This window comes from Topomyia yanbarensis, chromosome 3, assembly GCF_030247195.1.
Source record: "Topomyia yanbarensis strain Yona2022 chromosome 3, ASM3024719v1, whole genome shotgun sequence".
Classification (NCBI taxonomy): Eukaryota; Metazoa; Arthropoda; class Insecta; order Diptera; family Culicidae; genus Topomyia; species Topomyia yanbarensis.
In genome coordinates this window covers 24,038,171-24,058,133 of record NC_080672.1, presented here as the reverse complement: position 1 = coordinate 24,058,133, position 19,963 = coordinate 24,038,171, and the positions used below count along the sequence as shown (strand labels likewise).

General features: G+C 38.9%; 1 protein-coding gene across 5 annotated transcripts in view; it reads right to left on the bottom strand.

Moving 5' to 3' along the window:
- The window catches only part of LOC131692748 (ras-related protein Rap-1b), a 250,214-nt gene that overhangs the window by 8,205 nt on the left and 222,046 nt on the right, over positions 1–19,963 (bottom strand). For all 5 annotated transcript variants that reach the window (XM_058979982.1, XM_058979984.1, XM_058979981.1 and 2 more), the window contains one exon: positions 7,928–8,150. In XM_058979982.1, the coding sequence (XP_058835965.1) occupies positions 7,928–8,150 (223 nt within the window). The remainder of the gene's footprint in view (positions 1–7,927; positions 8,151–19,963) is intronic.

Here is a 19,963-nt window from a genome sequence, read left to right as displayed (position 1 = left end):
TGTTTCGAGACATTGGTCGATATAGATATGGCAATACCTATGTAATTGAAGATTTCATAATACAAGTATTATTGATCGTGTATAAACTTTGGTATTTATATAGCATTTAAAATGACAATTATATATTGGTTTCTTTCTCCGCGAACAATTGAATAAGGTACCGATTGTTATGTTATCATTATTCGCGCGCTTTGTTAAGCTAATTGAAGCGCATTTTAAACTGCATAAAACAAGCACCACCAAAATACCTGAAACGACTAGCTTTGTATATCGAATATGAAACCGATGACGCTAATTTTTACAATAATTACTAGAACAAGACTGGAAACAATAAGAACGAAAAGAAAGTAATCTGTCACCTTTTACGTCAATAATCATGCTAGAATATTTTTATACTTATGAATAAAAACAGTTTACATAACAAGTTGAAAGTATTCAATGCAATGAGAACAATTAATTAATTCGATTTCATTAAATTAATTAATGAGACTAAAAGTAAGTCAATGAATATGACAATAAAACATATGTTCGGTGTTTAGTGAGACATGACTGAGTTACTATTGTATTGATTTCGAGATAAACGAGTCTAAAGTTTGATTCGCAGCATCCTTTACATGATAATTTGAAATTATTTTTGCTATAATTCTTGCTTATTGTAACATATTTCAAATCAGCTAAAAGTCTAATGTAACTGAAGAAATTCTTTATACAGTGCTATTATTATCTCATTTTGTTAAGGTCTTGCGGCTTAGTCCGGTCTGACCCAAAAAAAACATATTCAACAATTCTTCATGCTGATATAACTGCTGCAAATTGGTAAATAGCTTCTGATTCTTCTCAAGAACTGCCAATTCTCAACCCCTAATATATGAATCAACAGTCATCATTCTCTCAGACAAGACCATGCGTATTCCCCACATTAAATGCCCCGTGGATTAGTTTCTTATTTGGTAAAATAAGCACTAAACAAAATTAATTTGATCAGTCCAAAGAAATGATAAGGAAGACTGACACTGCCGCTCACAATAGAAAGTTATTTTAGGAAAAAATAGATTCGGGAACATTTCATTAATCTCATTTTAAAATTCGATATACTCCCTACACGTAGTATTCATGCCTGCAATAAAGTTGTTTCAAATGATAGTCTCAATAAATTCGCCAAAGACACGAATTCTGTTACTATTTTTTGAAAAAATAAATTTTCATAATTTTAAAACTTGAAAGATGACGTTTTCGGAATTATGCCATTTGGACAGTAAGTTCGATTTTTACCTAAGCCCCACCAAACCAAATTTCTAACTACACCGCTGACTACAAGTAAGTAGAAACAAAATCTACACTCGTGCACAAGAAACTTCTTCGAAAACTGCCTATCTATTATAATACATTGAAGACCCGATTTGGTCAGTCCCCGAATTGGTATGTTTGGATGACTATTTTATAGGCTATTTTTCCATTTTTTCACTTTTCCATTGATTTGGTTTAGCCTTTGAAATTTCTAGCACTGATGTTGTCCTATGCTGAATTGAGCGATACTCTGACTCCTGCCACTATCCCATGCAGTATGTGTTATCAAAAACATCGCTAAGCATCAAGTTCTAAATGTTCTCAATCGATATAATATCTGAAGAGAGTAGAAAGAGTTATAAGAAATGTCTCATCACACTGTTAGGAAGATTAAAAGCGTTTTGACTGATTTATTTCCATTTTCACTATGACTAATATTTTTTCCATTGTTTTCTCTCTTTTCATTTTTTAGCTCTCTGCTCTCCTAAATTTTATTTTGCATAAAGAAGATATTGTAGATTGTTTTTGTTATGAGAAAATCCAAAAAAACATTTCGCCACCTCTTGAAAGTTACGGATTTTCATATAATTCCCAACACCACAATTTGACGGATTGAGAGCAATTTCCAATGAGTTCTCAACAAAATTTTACAGCGATAGTTAACTACTATCAGTTTGCAACTTACCAATATTTTTTTCCATTTTTCTAAACAATTCAAATAATGTGATAATTTTCATAACTCTCCTAGCTCTCGATCGAAGCAGTTCGTTTTCTGGTGCTGTGCATAAAGTGAACAAGAATATATATTGTCAGTGAAGGTCAACTATTGTTTGAGGCAGTCTTTGTTCGCCGGTGCCCAGTCTGGTGAAGTGAATACCAGAATAGCCGGACACGCCGCTATATAAGCTAAGTATTATTTTTCTTTCTTTCATTTCCCTTTCCCCGATCGGTCTCTACTTTTCCATTTCCCCTGAATACAAGTTTCATCTCTCGTTTACACCACGTGCTATCCTCGTGCCTTAATGGCCGAGGGCGAAGGAACATTGGATGGGAATGATATTCCCATGGATTTACCGGATAAACCCGAAATTACTCCATCCCCTGATTCCCCCAGTCCTCCCCGTATTAAAACATACCCAGCCAGTTCAAATGGACCCTGGGTGGTGTATTTCCGGCCCAACACGAAATCGCCCAATATTCTAGAAATATCACGGGAGCTGACTGCTAACTACCCGGCCGTAGCTCAGATAACACGTGTTCGAGCTAATAAGATACGCGTTATAGTAAATGACCTCGATCAGGCAAACCAGATTGCTCGCAGCGAGCGTTTTACGAAACAATTCAGAGTGTATGTGCCTTGTAGGGCAGTGGAGATCGATGGAATAGTCGCCGAACCGGGTCTAAAGTGCGAAGACCTGTTGAAGTACGGGGTTGGATGCTTTAAGGACCCTTCACTTCAAAAGGTGAAGATTCTGGAATGCAAGCAATTGTATTCCGCAAAAACAGAAAATGATAAGACAACTTATTCTCCGTCAGACTCGATTCGGGTGACTTTCTCCGGATCTGCTCTTCCCAACTATGTCCTCCTGGATAGGGTTCGCTTACCCTTTCGCCTGTTTGTACCACGGGTAATGAACTGCAGCAATTGCAAGCAACTGGGCCACACAGCCACTTATTGTGGTAATAAAAAACGGTGCGGCAAATGCGAGGGAGAGCATGAGGATGACGCTTGCGGTGGAGAAACTGAGAAGTTTATTTACTGCGGGGGCCCTCCGCATGCTCTTAAGTCATGCCCGGCGTACAAGCAGCGCGGGGATAAAAATCACTACGGAATCTGAAGCGAGAGCGACTCGAGGTCCGAAGGATTCCCTTTGAAGGATTCCCCGCGGGTCCGAAGAATACCATCCGCCAATCCGACCTACTAGACTGAGGCGCAAATTGTTTCGCTGATCTCCCGTTTGCCCGAAAGTTGCAAGTTTTGCTCTTCTCTACCGGTCACCATCTACGCCTTCTCTCCCCTGTCCTTGATACAACTACTTCTACACCGATTTTGGAAATGACCAAGCATAAGTATCCGATAAAAAATCAAATTTGTATTCCGTATTCCTAGTTTTAAGATAGTTGTAATTTCTACTCTTTGTTAAAACTATTGTCCCCCATCTTGTAAATAGAATTGTATCCCTAGTTTTAAAACATCTGTGAAATTTTTCATAAATATTTGTTCCCCCTTTTGTGTACCAAACTATATTGTTAGTTTTAAGATAACTGTAAATATTTCCTAAAAAACTATTACTATTGAATTCCTTGTTTTAAAATTTTTCATAAAAAACAAATCTTTTGCCCCCTCTCTTATATATAGAATTTTTTTTCTAGTATTAAGATAGCTGTAAATTTTTTCTCTTTTATAAAAAAAATATTTCAACATTGTAACCTCCTAGTTTTAAGATATTCAAAATGTAAAAACAAAAGAATTCGGCACCGCCAAGCTAACGCATTTGTGCCTATCAAATAAACGAAATGAATAAAAAAAATGTGATAATTTTTTTTTATCCAAATTTCACTTCCATACATAACATAGTTTTTTTCTAGTTTTCCACATTCGGCGTCGTATAAGAGTAGGGAGTGTTACAAAGATGACTTCGTAGTAGTGACAACATACAATCGTGATTTGATTATCCCACAACGAATTTTCCATAACTTGTCAAAAGGCTGAGTTAGGCAGCAGAGAGATAAGTATTTTATTTTTTTTGAAGCCTCATCAAGCCGGCCAGTCTCGTTGTTGCATATTCGAATTGTAAGCTCGTGCTCATGAAGAGGAATTGAGAAAACTTCAATAAATTAACCCAAAGTCTATTCAAATATGACTGTCCCAGTGTCCCACTGATACACTATATTATGAACAAAAGCAGCAAAAAACTGTTACATAACTGTATAGTTTCTATGCACTATAATTAACAGAGAAGTATTTCGAATGATCGACGATGGTGGGGGTCCTTATGTTGGACCCCCGGGCGCGGATTTTCTTTCTGCGGCCCTGCCCATGGCATTTATTGAAACTTGTCAAGAAAGAGCTGTTCTACAATATCATCAACTCTCCCAATTCCTCCACCACCACCAGAACTAAACCCCATAGAAAATTTGTGGAATCATCTTGAGTGAAAAATTCAAAATATCAATCAGCTGAAAAAGGTTAGATATTTTAAATCAGTTCAATAAAATTTCATTTCATGCACGGACAATTTTTTTTGGCATCGCTAATTTTTCTTGTGAGCAACCCTTGCCTAAACCAAACGTTACAGCAGCAAGTATTGCTATTATAATCACAATGGGCATAAATTGGTCAAAAATTAATTTAAAAATTGTTGGGCACTTTTCCGATAATGCCGTAAAAGTAAACAATTTCATTTAATCAAATGAAAGTTACTAACGTTCCTAAACTTGAACTCATATTGTACATATACTTTACAGTCATCCTCATTCAAATATCGTGCAGGCAGCACGGGTCACACGTTACTTAAAATAAAAACTATGTTCCATCCTACGGACAATCAATACATAATTCGATGAAATATACATTGCTGGTGATAACGAATTCAAACCCTGTAGTCAGTTCATAGCGGAACCAATTGCCAATATTCTCAAAGAATAGGATGAAGCACAGAAGAACTTTCTTGCTGTGCAATAATAAACTTATCGATGGATGATTATACTTCAAAAACTGTTATGAAATAATAAATAGAGAGGTGGTCGTCTACTTCAAACCAAGAGTCCACTTCAGAAGTAGATTTATAACCTTTTCACATCACATGTGCACTACACGTTCATCCCGGATTTAGGAATGAACGGACGGAGAGAATGCAAATATTTGTCTCCACTGCCATAGCTACCAGCTATACCTCTGAAGTGAACTCTATAGTTCGAAACATTTCGTGCAATATACATACATACGAGCATAATGCAACATTGCAGTATGCAGAGCACGAGGTGCCACAGTCTTACTGATGCATATTTGCTAACCAAAACCGTGTCGCTTCACTATTGAAAAGGATCAAAACAACCAAACCCCACACAGTTGGAAAGAGGAATAGGATATCAAACACACCTGCTGAATCTAAAATATATTGCCTTGAACGTTTTTTTTGTTCAAGGAAGTCTTTCACGCGCAATAGTCCCATTTGATGGAAATGTTTTGCGTATCACGGCAATCTATTGAAGCAAATATCCACACACAATACATATATATATATATATATATATATATAGTAAAACAGTTTTACTCCATCCTACTCAACATTGCTCCCGAACGGGGAATTAGTTTCACTATAGATGTTGTCGACGGAAAGAGGACTACATTCGTTAGGGTTCCCGGAGGGTACAATTTAATCAGCTGCCCGAGCTGGTGCTACTCGCCAACGTCAACAGGTCCTTATCGGGTCGGATGGGATTGTTAATTTGTAATGATTATGACCGGAGGCTGGGAACGTGGAATTTTTCGGAAGTAGTAGCTTTCGCCCCGATCTGGTGATACAGATGGGGGTAAGGTGCTAATCTCATAAGCTGTCTTTGGACCATTCGGGACCCGAGGTTGTCTACATTTGGATGCATTCTGAACGGTTTATGTGATACTTAAAAGGAGTATGAGACTGATTAAAAATCATAGAGGTGGAAGGTTTAATGCATATCAGAAACGTATCGGTATTTTTTGCATGTATTGTGTGAACAGTTTGTGATATTTTTCGATAAAATGCTAGTATCATTTCAGTAATAAATCATGCAATTGCTCATTTTGGCAGTAAACTTTTTATACCGAAAAGATCATAAAAAATAGAATGAAGTTTTTCGAAAGCTGTACATGTATGTGCGTAACATTAATAAACTGTTTTTCGGTATTAGCTAACTCTAGTTTAGTTAATAACTGATTCGCACCAAACTGGAGCGAGAGCGACTCGAGGTCCGATGACTCTTGAAGGATTCCCCGCGGGTCCGAAGAATACCATCCGCCCATTCCGACCTACTAGACTGAGGCGCTAATTTGTTTCGCTGATCTCCCGTTTGCCCTAAAGTTGCAAGTTTTGCTCTTCTCTCCCGGTCACCATCTACGCCTTCTCTCCCCTGTCCTTGATACAACTGCTGCTACACCGATTTTGGAAATAAGCCCCCCTCTAAATATCTTGACCAAGCATAAGTCTGTGATAAAAAATCAAATTTGTGTTCCGTATTCCTAGTTTTAACATAGCTATAATTTTTACTCTTTGTTAAAACTTTTGTCCTCTATCTTGTAAATAGAATTGTATCTCTAGTTTTAAGATATCTGCGAAATTTCTCATAAATATTTGTTCCCCCTTTTGTGTACCAAACTATATTGTTAGTTTTAAGATAACTGTAAAATATTTCGTAAAAAACTACTCCCCCTCTTGTATATCAAACTGAATTCCTTGTTTTAAAATTTTTCATAAAAAAATCTTTTGCCCCCTCTCTTGTATATAGAATTATATTTCTAGTCTTAAGATTGCTGTAAAATTTTTCGCTTTTTTTAAAAAAAATATTTCGCCATTGTAACCTCCTAGTTTTAAGATATCCAAAATGTAAAAACAAAAGAATTTGGCACCGCCAAGCTAACGCATTTGTGCCTACCAAATAAACGAAATGAATAAAAAAAACTGATTCGCACTAGGATACTAATCCGTCTTTAATTTTTCATATCTTTTATTTCTCACTAGTCCTGTGCAAATTTTTTTTGGGGTTTTTATTATTGCACATGGAACACCTGAATTTAGTTCTTTTCTTCTGCTTGGGTTGCAATAATTCCATCCATATTACTAGCTGGGGGATAAAAATCTATTAACATCCAACATGTATTGGGACAATACATCCACATCAACGTCGACCTGTCCTGACCAATATCCAAGCTACAACGTCATACACTGCCAAGTGGTGTTTGCTAGAATCATATTCGGTCCAATGCAGGCTAACGGAGTGCATTCAATTTGACGCGTGACGATGTTTGCGTCAAAGAGCCTACAGCTATAGCCAGCCAGATGAAAAGGCAATATTTGTGTAAACAAATTTCCATGCGCCCTAAATGGCCATCGGGAGAGTCGGCTATGGCATGCCTGTCACTTGTTTGTGGTTTCCGGATATTATGGCTTGTGCAAATCCTTGCCAGGCTCGTATCAAGCCGTACGAACTTCGGTTGATCGGTAGTCGGCTGGAAGAACGTTCATAGATGGAATGTACTACGGGAAAATATGTGTGTTAATTCTCCGGCCATGTTTAGTGCTAGCCAGCTTGTTTGTTGTTCACATTCAGGAAGGCTAATCTGGTCCGGTTTCAAATACCAGCTAGCTAAGAAATTCTCACACGATGGTGTTTATTGAATTTGGTCGGCAGAAAATCTTACCGAGGGATGAGAGCATCGAAGAATGTCCTGTTCTCCAACCAATGATGACATGATCCGTGAGTAATTGAATTATGTTCCAAGCATGTGGGTAAAATGTTTTCAGCTTGTGTTACAGCAAAGTTTGAACAAATTTACTCAGCACATAAACGGCAGAAATTGGAAAAATGTGTTTTGCTCCGCGGGAGAGGGGGATGGTGCAAACTCCTGTGGCACAATTCAATTAAACACAATGACACTCACCTCGTACGAACCGGATGTGTCCAGGATGTCCAGCGTGAGGTTGACTCCACCGACGGAGAAGTGGCCGTGGTGCATCTCTTCGACGGTGCGTTTGTACTTGGGCGAAAATGTGCTGTACAGGAACTGGGTGATGAGCGAACTCTTGCCGACCTTGGCCGCTCCCATGACGACGATTTTGTGCCGCACATTGGAGTTTATCGAATTTTCATCGTTTTTCAGGGGTCTGAAAATAGCAGAGATACGGTGGAAGATAGAGAGAAACATATTACCATCAGGGGAAAACATAGCACCGGAACGTGTCGGATTGGCTGCACCGATCATTAATTTATGTACGTGAGAAATTCGCAGTGTTGTGTTCGCGTAAATGTACAATTAAAAGGTTAAGCGTCGTTCGGTGTCGATAGGTTAAAATTCATTCATTGAAGCTGGAACTGGGTGGACAGCGCACTGAACTTGTTGGTAGTGAGCATAAAAAGATAACCTTCTCGATTATTTCAATTTTCTAATTATTTTTGCTCTATTCCGAGGAATGAACTAATTGCGCAATATTATTGCACTTTCACATTAAATGAATTATCTAGCATTTCGCACTAGAGGATGTTTTAAGTTAGCAAACCTCAAGGCACGATGCTTACATCGCGGACAACCGATTCCGCTGTATTATCAAAAGGCAACAACAATCATGCCAGAAGTGGGAACCAATGCGCTTTCCACATACATAATATTTGAGAAGGGTTAAATAATAGGCAAATGATCAAATTGCCGAAAAACTGCGAATTTAACAAAATCCAACAGAAATGATCCACAATTTGTTAGAACAAAATGATATTTTAAGCAAAATAATAACTAACCCAATCATGCGATTTGGTTATTGGCGTTGTGATTAATAACGCGAATAACACTTTCGGAAAGAAGAAGGAAATTTTGGAAAATTATTTTCTGACTCTGGTAAGTCATGATCGACTTTTATGAATATTCGAGATGAATTATTATTAAATTACATATTATCAACTATATGAATAGCTAAAATAAATGTGCGAAAACAGTTTCATATAGCCAAGATCACAGCAATTCGATGCCGATATTTGCTTTAGTGTCTTAAAAGAACTTTTCAAAGTTAAAGAGCACATCTTCTGATAAAACATTTTTGGCATTAAATCCACCTTATGTAATTGTGAAGAATTTAGTTCGAAACTTAATGTTTTCAGCAAATATCTTCGAGAGTGTTATCAAAAACAACTTTGTTGCGGACATGACGGCACCCTGTATTAAGGGTATCGAACCATTTTAGGCTAGTTGTGAAAATAACTCATAAGTTATTCCGATATTACTGTATATGGTCTTCTGATGTTATAAACAATAAAATGCACATTTTGTACAAGGCATGAGTGTCTGAAACACACAATAACAGGTTATTTCGAAAAAAAAAATTACAGTTTTACAGTTCGACATGCTCCATACATGTAGCATTCCTACATACCTTCAACAAAGTTGTTTTAAATGATAGCCTTGGTATTTTTTAATTCACCGCTGACTAGGTGAGATCCCCATGCATGCGCTAGTTACAACCAATAAACGTGGGGTCGTATCCGACCCCACATGGTCTGCGGAGGGTTAAGAGTTAATTATCCATAATTACTTCTAGAAAAATTCATTACTCAAATTGTTATATCTAAAGTTGCGCTATTTTACGTTGGAAGATTTCTTCGAAGCTGTTAATCCTTTAAATTTTGGAGTTTAGGTACGGAAATTATGCGATCTTGACTGTGACTGAAAATCTGAAATCCACGTAGTGGTGCAATTGTTCCTTTCTCCTTTCACAAAGCTACGATGTAATAGTTGGTTACATACCATTGTGGAATTGTCTATTACATTCTGATTACGCTTGGTAAATAGATATATGAGTGCAAGACTGTCACGAACCTGATGTGCAATATGTCGACGCTGACATACTTGAAAGAAACAAAAATATAATATTTACTTAGCTTCATCAGCGTGAATTAAATGTTGTCTTCATGTCAACATATTTTGATGTACGGATGGGTGAAGGGAATGCGGGTGTGATGTTGGATGAGATTGTCGGGAAGGGGTGTTAGAGGAAGGAGGAGGAGGAGTGGATGTGGAGTTCAACAGTCAACTTCATATTATACCATACCATAGACTAGGTTAGTGAAAATTGATGCAGTCATCACCCAAGTGGCATCGCGGTTCTATGGGAAAACATTAAAATGACTTAAACTAGCGGGCACAGCACTTTTCGAGTTCCTTTTGTGGTCCAAAATGCCTGTGTGTGGGTTTGCGCATTGCGTTCAAAGTTTGTATGGGATTTTATATGGGGAAAGCAATTATTTCGCAATTACGTTAATAAAGATAGCTATTTCACTCAATATGAAAAACCAGCTTTATAAAACTATACTTCAAACCTTGATTAACAACTTTGTCGAAGACGGTAACTAGCCATGAGTTTTCAAAAAATAGGTATAACGTTTTTAAAACTTATGGTTCAATCCAAACGCAGAAATTTATTATTTTTTCCAACACTGCCAGTGCACCACCGATATTGACATTTAAAATTTAAATAAATGAGAATATGTTCATCGCAGAGACTGGGTACCAAAATGTTCAGAATGAATTGCTGAATAACATAGACGTAGTAAGAAAATGAAAATAAGAGGGGGGTTGTGCACTCCCCAGTCCCCTTTGTAGATAGTTTAAAGCAGTGCTGTGCAATTTCACGATGGTCTTTGAATTGTGACGGTAAATATGAAGTGACCGTATCACCACAAAAATGACCGTTTTTTCATTTCCATTTCCCTCGGATAGTGTTTCAGTTAACTATCTCTCACAGAAGCCGTGCGAGAGAGAACGCATTGAAATGATAGACAGTTTGAGTACCATTTATTTTGTATTGGTATGTTAAACGAAATCTTGAGCGTTTTTTCAAAACGTCATATCTGCAATGAGTTACTCTCTTTGTTTACTTTCTCTTTCGATTTTTACGGCGTCACTATAACACTTTTCACTTATTTTACAGTACAGATCGAAAGGCGGTGGTTTTAGCTAGCATATTATGCAAAGAGTTGAGGGATAAATGTTAAAGTGACCGAATTATTAACAGAAGAGAAAGTAAACAAAGAGAGTAACTCATTGCAGATATGACGTTTTGAAAAAACGCTCAAGAAATATTATCAGTGTATTGTATTCAGACAGCATGCGGTGCTTTGTTCATTTTCCTCCACCTTTCTGTTCCTTTTATGCATAGCAATTTATGTGAAATCGGCTGTTTGTTAATTCTAGCTTGATGTTTGTAATAAGATGACCGTCATAACCGTATTTATATTGTTAATAAAATGACGGTCAGTTTTTCCCTTCCTCTCAATGATTCCAATGAGTGAGAGATTCAGAAGAGAACCATTTAATTGTTGTCAATTTATTGGAATCAGAACCGTAACTAAATAAGCATCGCTTACTGCTTTAACTGCTGACCGTTTCATTCTCTTTTGTCTATCATGTTTGCCATCAGTACCGTGATGGAGCTCAGCACTGGTTTAAAGTATCGGTGTCGGTGGTGTACTGACAATGTTGGAAGAAATAATGAATTTCTGCATTTGGTTTGAACCATAAGTTTTAAAATCGTTTTAACTATTTTATATTGAGTGAAATAGCGATCTTTATTACGTAAATGCAAAATTATTGATTTTGCCATAAAAAATCCCATGCAAGCTTTGAACGCAATGCGCAAACTTGGGAAGCATCTGACCGCTCCCAAATTTTGTACATGCATTTGGGACCACACAAAGAACTCAAAAAGTGCTGTGCTGAAAAATGTCATATGTCGAGCCACTCTACTGTCCACCCTGATTCGCTTTCTTCGACTATTAGCTGGGAAGGAGAACAAGGCTTGTTCTGCCTATCCTTCCCAGCGAGGGCGGGTTGGTGCGTCTGGATGCTTTATGGTTAGCCAGGGAAGCGAAAGCTCCTTGGTAGTTAGCTTCCCCCGACGGAGATCGAATAGCACACAAATACGAGCATCTGAACCACGGGACGGTACTTTCCGACGGATTTTGCTTCCGTTGCACATGCGCGCTTAACAATTGTTCTTCTGTGGTTCGTCACTAACTAACTTATCACTGCGATGGCCGCCTTCCATCCGACCAAAACAAAAACGAACCACCTCGCCCATGCGCCTCATAGTCAGTACGTTTATTTCAGCGATATGAGAGCGGTGGCCTATATTGCCTTAACAAACCTTACCATTATTTCACAAAAATGTATAGTTCGTGGGAATCGCGTACTAATACACAACCATGCGCTGCTAGGCCTTATGTAAAACTGACTAAGACATCGCATCGTTAAAAGTTTAACGAAGTTGAAGTCTTCTACAAAGTTATAGACAATTTTATTTTCTTTATTATTTTCACTTGTAGTGATAATCTGATGCATGCATTGCCACCTAGCGGTGAAAATGCGAGCTAGAGGGTTTTCTCTGTATGAATTGCCGAAAAATCTCATACAAACTTCAGATATGTTAGTCCGGTAGCTAGGATTGTCCGATTTGCTTTAAATTTGATGTAAGTACTCCTGATGGGGCTAGGAATCGACTCAGGGATAGGCCGACGGGGATCATTTTTTTTGTCACTCTAGGGACCATACGTCCTGGTTTCCCAGGATTGTCCTGGTGTTCTAAAATGTCACGGGAGAAGCTTGAATTGTTCTGGTTTATGCTTCTGCAAGCCTGAAATATTTTTTATTGACTCTGTTTTATTCATTCTCATTCAAGTCACAGTTGAGGTAGACTGCGACCAAAACTTTAACGTAAACTCCAAGGTAAACTGTTAAGCAAGGTACGAGAAACAAAACCATAAGTACTTGAATCTACCAATTGTACCATCCGATGTCTCTGCCAGCCGGAAGATAACCGTCAAGATTTCGGTAGCTGACAAAAAATTCAAAATTGATGCTATAGAAATTTTATTATAATCTTTGTTTCTCTTTATTTGAACTTAGCCATGTTTACGTTTTAAATGTTAAATTTGAAAGATTGATGGTGGTTAAAAAGCACAAGAGAACAGTTGGTTTTAGTTTCAAATATGTTAAGAAGTACAAAATCTTTCGAACATCTCTTGCCTGTGCCATTTTTCTATCCTGCTGAAAATCCGCGAACAGCTACTACGAAATAGCGATCCTTACACGCTACATATGTTTGCCAATACTAGAGTAATTTGAACGTGCAATGAATGAAATGAATACCGATGTGCATTTAAATGGATTGATGGAATAATGAAATTCTATCAATCTATCAATACGTCAATATATTGAACGTGTAAGACCCGCTAATAACCTCATTGAGCACTGTCTCGAGCTGGTCATTATGCAACCACTTCAGCAACTAATCTGCCGTATCTACATAACGGGGAGTATGGAAAATGGCACGCAAACTGATATTATTTAATCTCGTCTATCTGTTTTGATAGAATGAACCACAATATAACAATCGATAAAATGGAGAAATTTGGAATCAACGGTAGTTTTTGCAGTTGTCTTAATCCTACACACCAAAAAAATCTGAATTTTATCGTTGACGTCATTGCAAACATGACACAATTCAACAAACCGTAATTTACGAAATGACGGAACATTACCGTGTTCCGTTTAATTTTACATGAAACATATACTTTACATGCGCAATGATTTAAAATTACACTTCCTACCATTCAGAACAAACGCTGTATGTGGAGTAAAATTACATGATTTACGAAATTAAACGTCATGTAAAATTAAAATCAAACGTAAAACTAAGTCATTTTTGATGCTCGTATATGTCAGGGTCAGGAGACGTAAATTTACACTATTTTTTCTAGGTGTGTAACTCACAGATTGAAAGGTTGTCATTGAAGATTCTCAAGCACCCACATTTACTTTTACCTCAGGAAAAGCCCAGGGAAGCTACTTGGGACTGTTGCTGTTTTTACTTTACTTTAATAACTAGTATTTAGTGCTGAAGACTCCTCGCTGGTCTTTCGCAGAAGATTTAAAATATGTGGTCGCACCCACTCAATTGAAGATTTCAGATTTCTCAAACAACATGAAGCTTGAACTCTTTGCTAATTGTGGTGTAGCAAGAAATACGTGTGTGTAAATCCGAAGCAGCACTCGGTGTTCGAATTCTAGCCTGACACACACCTGTGGAGAGTTTCGCCTGATTCGGTCGAGTGAGAAGGATTCTCCTTTCGACTGACCTGCATGTTTACTCGCCAGATATGGTCACCCTAGAGATTGGCACAATTGTACGACTAGGTGAATTAAAACAGGTTTTTTTTTAAATTCTTGTTTGAGTAGCAAATTTAATTTGTTGGTTACCAATCGACAACAAAAATAAATGATACATTAATGCCCGGTAAACCCCGGTGAAAACAAAGTCACAGTGACCCATGAACACCCACAAGAAATGCGTGACATTTGCGTAGCAACCCGCTCTCCACACAGCCGGAAAACATTTGAATTTTTAACCGGTTCTTAGAGCTATCATCGATCTCGCAGCTGGGTTTCTGTTCGCCATAGACGAGTGTGGGTTGTACAAAAAACAGATGCGGGTAAATGGGAAATACTGTATAAACATCTTCTGCATATATTAATTTAATTTCTGCAAAGGTGGAAAACCTTCGAATTTTCTTTTTCGGAGAAAAAATGGCTATATGGAACGGTTTGTGTGTGTCTCTGTTTAAAGTTGTATTACTGCATATTATCAACTTGAACACAGTTGGATCTGATGGTATTTAGAGCGATTGGAAAAGCAAAGAAACGCCACATTCCATTTGGAATCTGAATTCAGCTATTGTCGTTTACAGCTGATTTGGAATTCCAAACGAAACATGGCAACTCTATGTTATTTTATACTGTTTTCGGTTTTAGAATCGAGTCGCCCTAGGTTCGCTCTGATGTTTACAATATCGTTTAACCCAAAAGTGACAGTTCCGAGCGCACCTAGAGCAACTCTGATCTGAAAACGAAATCGGCATTAGTCTCTTTTGTTGTATCGTAGTAAACAGTTTTACAAATCAGTCAAAATATAGTCCATTAGTTACAGCAGAAGTGCTGTATACACCATCGTCCACCAGTACGTCAATAGGATTGTTGTTCTAGCTCGGCTGTTTTAGATCTTCTCCAAAGCAGCTGACGTTAAAGGTGCGTAGTCAACCTTTTCTTGGATTATTTTTTGTATATAAAATGATAATAACAATTATTTTATGAAATTGAAATAACAGACCTACACCTTCCATTCAACCACTGTCGGAAGATGCTCTAGCTGCTAACCGTTAGCCCCCTAAGTTTGAATACAGTCAGTGCTGTCAGTTTATTTGCTACCAAATTAGTTTGTAAACAAATTAAATTTATGAATGAAAACGGGCATAGCGTAGTTGGTAAATCGATTGGCTTAGACGCAGCTCACCTGGGTTCGATTCCCAACCCCGCACATACGGTTAGATTTTTCCAAATAAGATTTCTCTAACCCGAAAAGAGGCGAATAATCCTAAGGTGAAAACCTCTATAATCAAAAAAATGAACACACAACCTAGGTTTAATAAGCGATAGCCGAGTAATAAAGTTTCTCTTTGCCGTTTGAACCGTCGAATAATACAAATCGCGAAATAAAAGTTTTTAAATACAGTGCGTACTATTTTCGGTTGATCCCTTTCTCAACTGAGCGTTTTCGGTCTCGTTTTTTAAGAATGTCAAGTTAGAATCTGTATACATCTTCGTAGAAAACCAATAAATAATCGCTCTATGTTTTAAGATTTGGACATGTATCAAACGGACATTTGACATATTGTTATATTAAGAGACCTGAGATCTTTCAGCGTGTTTTTTTTTAAATTTCATTTGCCCCAAAATCTAACGGAATAAAAATTCTCATGGAATGGAATATTGTTCCACATGAGAGATTTTCGACTCAATATCAAAGACCAAAATCCCCTCGAAGCATGGACTCTTGTTAAACCAAAAAGTTTTAGACACCTCCTCAATTATCACCGCGTTCGCCCGAGTGCCAGCCGCCAGCACCTTTCCGCTTTGGTGTAGGCTGTTTCAACTCAACTGGCGAATAAATTAGTAATTTCCGCAAAACGCCAGGGTAAAATTTCCCAGAAGCACCGTAACAGAATGTGGAACATCGTACGAAATTCTAGCTCCCAGTCCGCCTCCGCGCTGATGTGTCCGGGTCCGGATCCTTGTTTTTGCTGTTGCCCTGCCACGGCGGAAAGCTGCATTAGATCACAGCAGCAGAAGCACTGCAATAGAAAAAAGATACTCGACTCTATAAAGTCGACCTGGTTTTGGCTACATTGGCAGTCTGTGCGGAGCTGACTGCAGCTCTAGGCACCGCGAAATCCTGAGGGTGTCTTCAAGCTTTGTTGTTAAGCGACAAACAAGTCATGTTTTTCTGTGCTAGCATTCTACGACAAAACAAGGGGGACTTGTAAATACTACGCTAAAGAGTAAGCGATTCTTATTTCATGTTATCTTCCAACGATCTGAGAATCGTGGCCCAGAACAAGGCCAAACTTTTTTCTGATGAGAACATTTGCTGCGAGAGAGGGTTGGAGACATCTATTGTATTTTGTACGTACTATGATTTGAATGGATTTTTAACAAAACTAGTGGACAAGAAAAAAAACATCCAGCGAAAAGAAAATTAACTGTTTCTTTTTGGGAAAACAATGCTGCCTCTTAAATCAAGCTAACGTACAAACGTACAGTACACAAACCCATCCGACTTTGGGACGCTTCACCAACCAACAGTCAACAACAGATAACAGGTCTTGATTCTCCCTGCAATGCCAATTGCATTGTACACTTTGCGCATTGGAATGGAAAAATCTTTTACCGCTTTTCATTGTTACAAAATCCAGTAGTACTTACTGTGATATAGCATGCACCAAGTGAGACCCTCAAAAGCGATTGTATTCCGATGCAATCTACATCCACTAGCAATAGCATCCAGGGGAAATACAAACTGAGGGAAAAAAAGCATCCCGGCAGAGTCCTTTTCTATGTTCAGTAGTTGAATAAAGTGCTATCTCTTAGGAGCAGCCAGATGATACAGCAAACGTGAGATATATGCTCATCTATTTATTGTCTAGAGCCGTAACGTATGGGATTTAGAGCTTAGGCCTGAAGGCTACTTCTGTGAGGGAAGATTGTTTGAGAAAAAAAAATCTATTGTTTTGACAGATACCTGTTCCAATTGCGTCGTGCTTACACTATGAATCTGGCTTATCATGCCATTCCCTGATTCTATGGTTTCCTTGTTGTTTTTTCCCTCATAGTGTGTTTTCATATCGTTGCCTTCAAGCATTAGATAGAAGTACTATGCGTATATACCGAGATCACAGACAAACGGATTGATTTTTGGTTGAGAATTCACGTCGCGGTTAGATGAACGGTTAAGGTGTGTATGGGAGAAGAATATTGGAACAGTGAAGCAGTACATATTCATAATGTTTAATATTGATGAAACAACTGTCTATCTGTAATTCAAGACCTGATTGAAAGAAATGCAGAGATCTTAAACAACTTTCAATTTTCGTCTATACCACAGATAATAGACCTTTAAGGCTCGTACAAAATTGATTTGCACTTTTAAATTAATAAACGTCGGAAGTCAGTGTTTTGCTATTGCCATTAGCGCAACTGTTTGCCACACGTATTTGGCAGTTGTGCTCCCACAACATTGCATCGATCACTGCGCCACCTACAAATGTTTGCCAAGCGTGTTTCAGACTCGTTTCTGCGGAATTTCAGTTGCGTGTGTTAACACACATTTAGAATTCATAAATCAATATTCAACAACAATTTTGGTATGATGTACTAGGGCACCGATTAATGTCAACAGCCAAGCCCGATGAGAGAGAGGATCAGCAGCGGTGCTTGTTCCGGGGCCTAGGTCTTATTTGGAGGCACGCATTTTTGTCTGGAAATAAAACTGAACAGATGGAGATGGAGATGGAGATTGGGCAAAAAATTCCGGTATTCGTACAACAGCAATGAAAATAGTAATTGGAATTTCTTTTCATTCATCCGCGTTAATGAAATGTGCTAGCCGAACCTTCGTTGCACAGCAGTAACCTCCTACATTCATCAGTCTGCTAGCCCACTCCAAGGTCCAAGCGTGAAAGTTCTCTCCTATAACGATTATATTGCGATTATACTTGGTGTGCACCTTGGGAGAACATAACTACATACGAATACACCGTTGATCGTGGCGATCACGAAGCCTTCGTGCGTGCTATCCCTACCTCTTGGACAGGAAATCCGCTTATCACTTCGATTGCCGTCATCCCTGCACTATCCACCATCCAGTTTCCGTTACAGGAAGGAACACGATACGGCAATCATAGAAACGTTTAGTTTCTGTTGTCGATTGCCACAACAGTTGTTCTTCGTGCAGTCTCTAGGAACGTGCCCCTTTCCTCCGCATTTTCTACACAGAGCAGACCTATCCCGACCATTGCAGTTCCTCGCCTCATGTCCGGGGTCCCAGCACCTGAAGCGTCGCTCCATCTGGTTGGTAACCCGCGGAGCAGCTCTCAGCGAGCACACTGATCATCCGACTTTTATCTTGCTGATAAACTTGTTGGTAATGTTCACCGGTAATCGCATTATCGCCGTTTGAGGGCCTCGACACGATTTCCTAATCCGGATCACCGGTACTTCTAGGTGGAACTGCTCCATCAGTGCACTCCTCAGTCCTTCTTTGGTTGAGATCTTGTCTAGACCCTTATATTCGACTACGGTTACCAACGTTCGCATCGCTGCCAAAGGATTTAGCGACGAGCTCGCAGTAGGTCAAACTTTTGACGAAAGGATCTTTCTTCACTTCTGCGATCATCTGCGCCTCGTTTCAACGATATTCTCTCCCAACACCTTCAGCTCCGGGTCCTCTCTCACTCTCTTGAGAAGAGCCGCGTACGATGTCCTATCGTTCGCTTTTATGATGAGTGCATCATCGCCTTTGTACCTATCTCGAGGAGGCTTACGTTTTCTTTCTTCTCCTGTTTCTTCTTTACTTCCTTTTACCGCCGTTACACGGTGCGGTCTTTTCCAACGCTTCTCTCGTCGCTGGTGCACTCCAGCTCGCTCTTCTGTTTTTTTCGGGTAACCTTATTCCCCCAGCGTATCCTGTGTGGCACGAGTTGAGATACTCAAAGACAGTGTAACGCATGCTTAACTTAAACTGGCAACCCCGTGCGTGAGCAGTCATGCTGAGCGCCACCCTCTATGATCAAATTTGCATCCGACAATACTACAGCCTCTTTCATCATCCAACTTCAAGCAGGTAAGACGTGTGGAAACATAGCCAGCCGGGTGGTCCCTTTTCGAAGACAAGGCATATGAGATCATCCGATCAATCCGAAGGCATTTCTTTTTCCACCCGGATCATCTCAATCAGTCAGTATTACAGCTGGTAACTCATGAATTGTATAAGCCGTAACCGGGATTCCGTTCTTCCCAACGACACTGCAAGATGGGCGACACAACGAATTATTTTCATTTAAACCAATTTATACCAATGAAAACGGCACAAGGTCCATATGCGATAAGTCTGCCATGCCGCACCTCTGAATGGAGATTCCAAGCCCACGGTACTTCATCGGTTCCATCTTCTGGAAAACGACTCACACCAAATTCCGAACTAGAGTAAGAATGGACTTTGTTCATAAGTACCTCCACCTTCAACTAATAGTAAAATAAGCCAAGAAGACATCGAAAGAATTAGTGTTCTTCGACGGTTTCGTCAAGCCCTGTACAGGATATCTGGATAGCCTCGTGTCGAACTCTTCTAAGCCCCAAGTTGCACCATTGAGACAGTTCATTTCCTTGCCTAGAACTATGTGCTATGAAGAAGACAACCAGATCGTTGACGTTTTCCATACTCCAATTGCTGTGAAATCCCAATCGGTACTTGAAAAAGGAATCAGAATATATTGGCATGGCAATGCCAGTTTATGTTAAGTATGCGTTACACTGTCTTTGAGT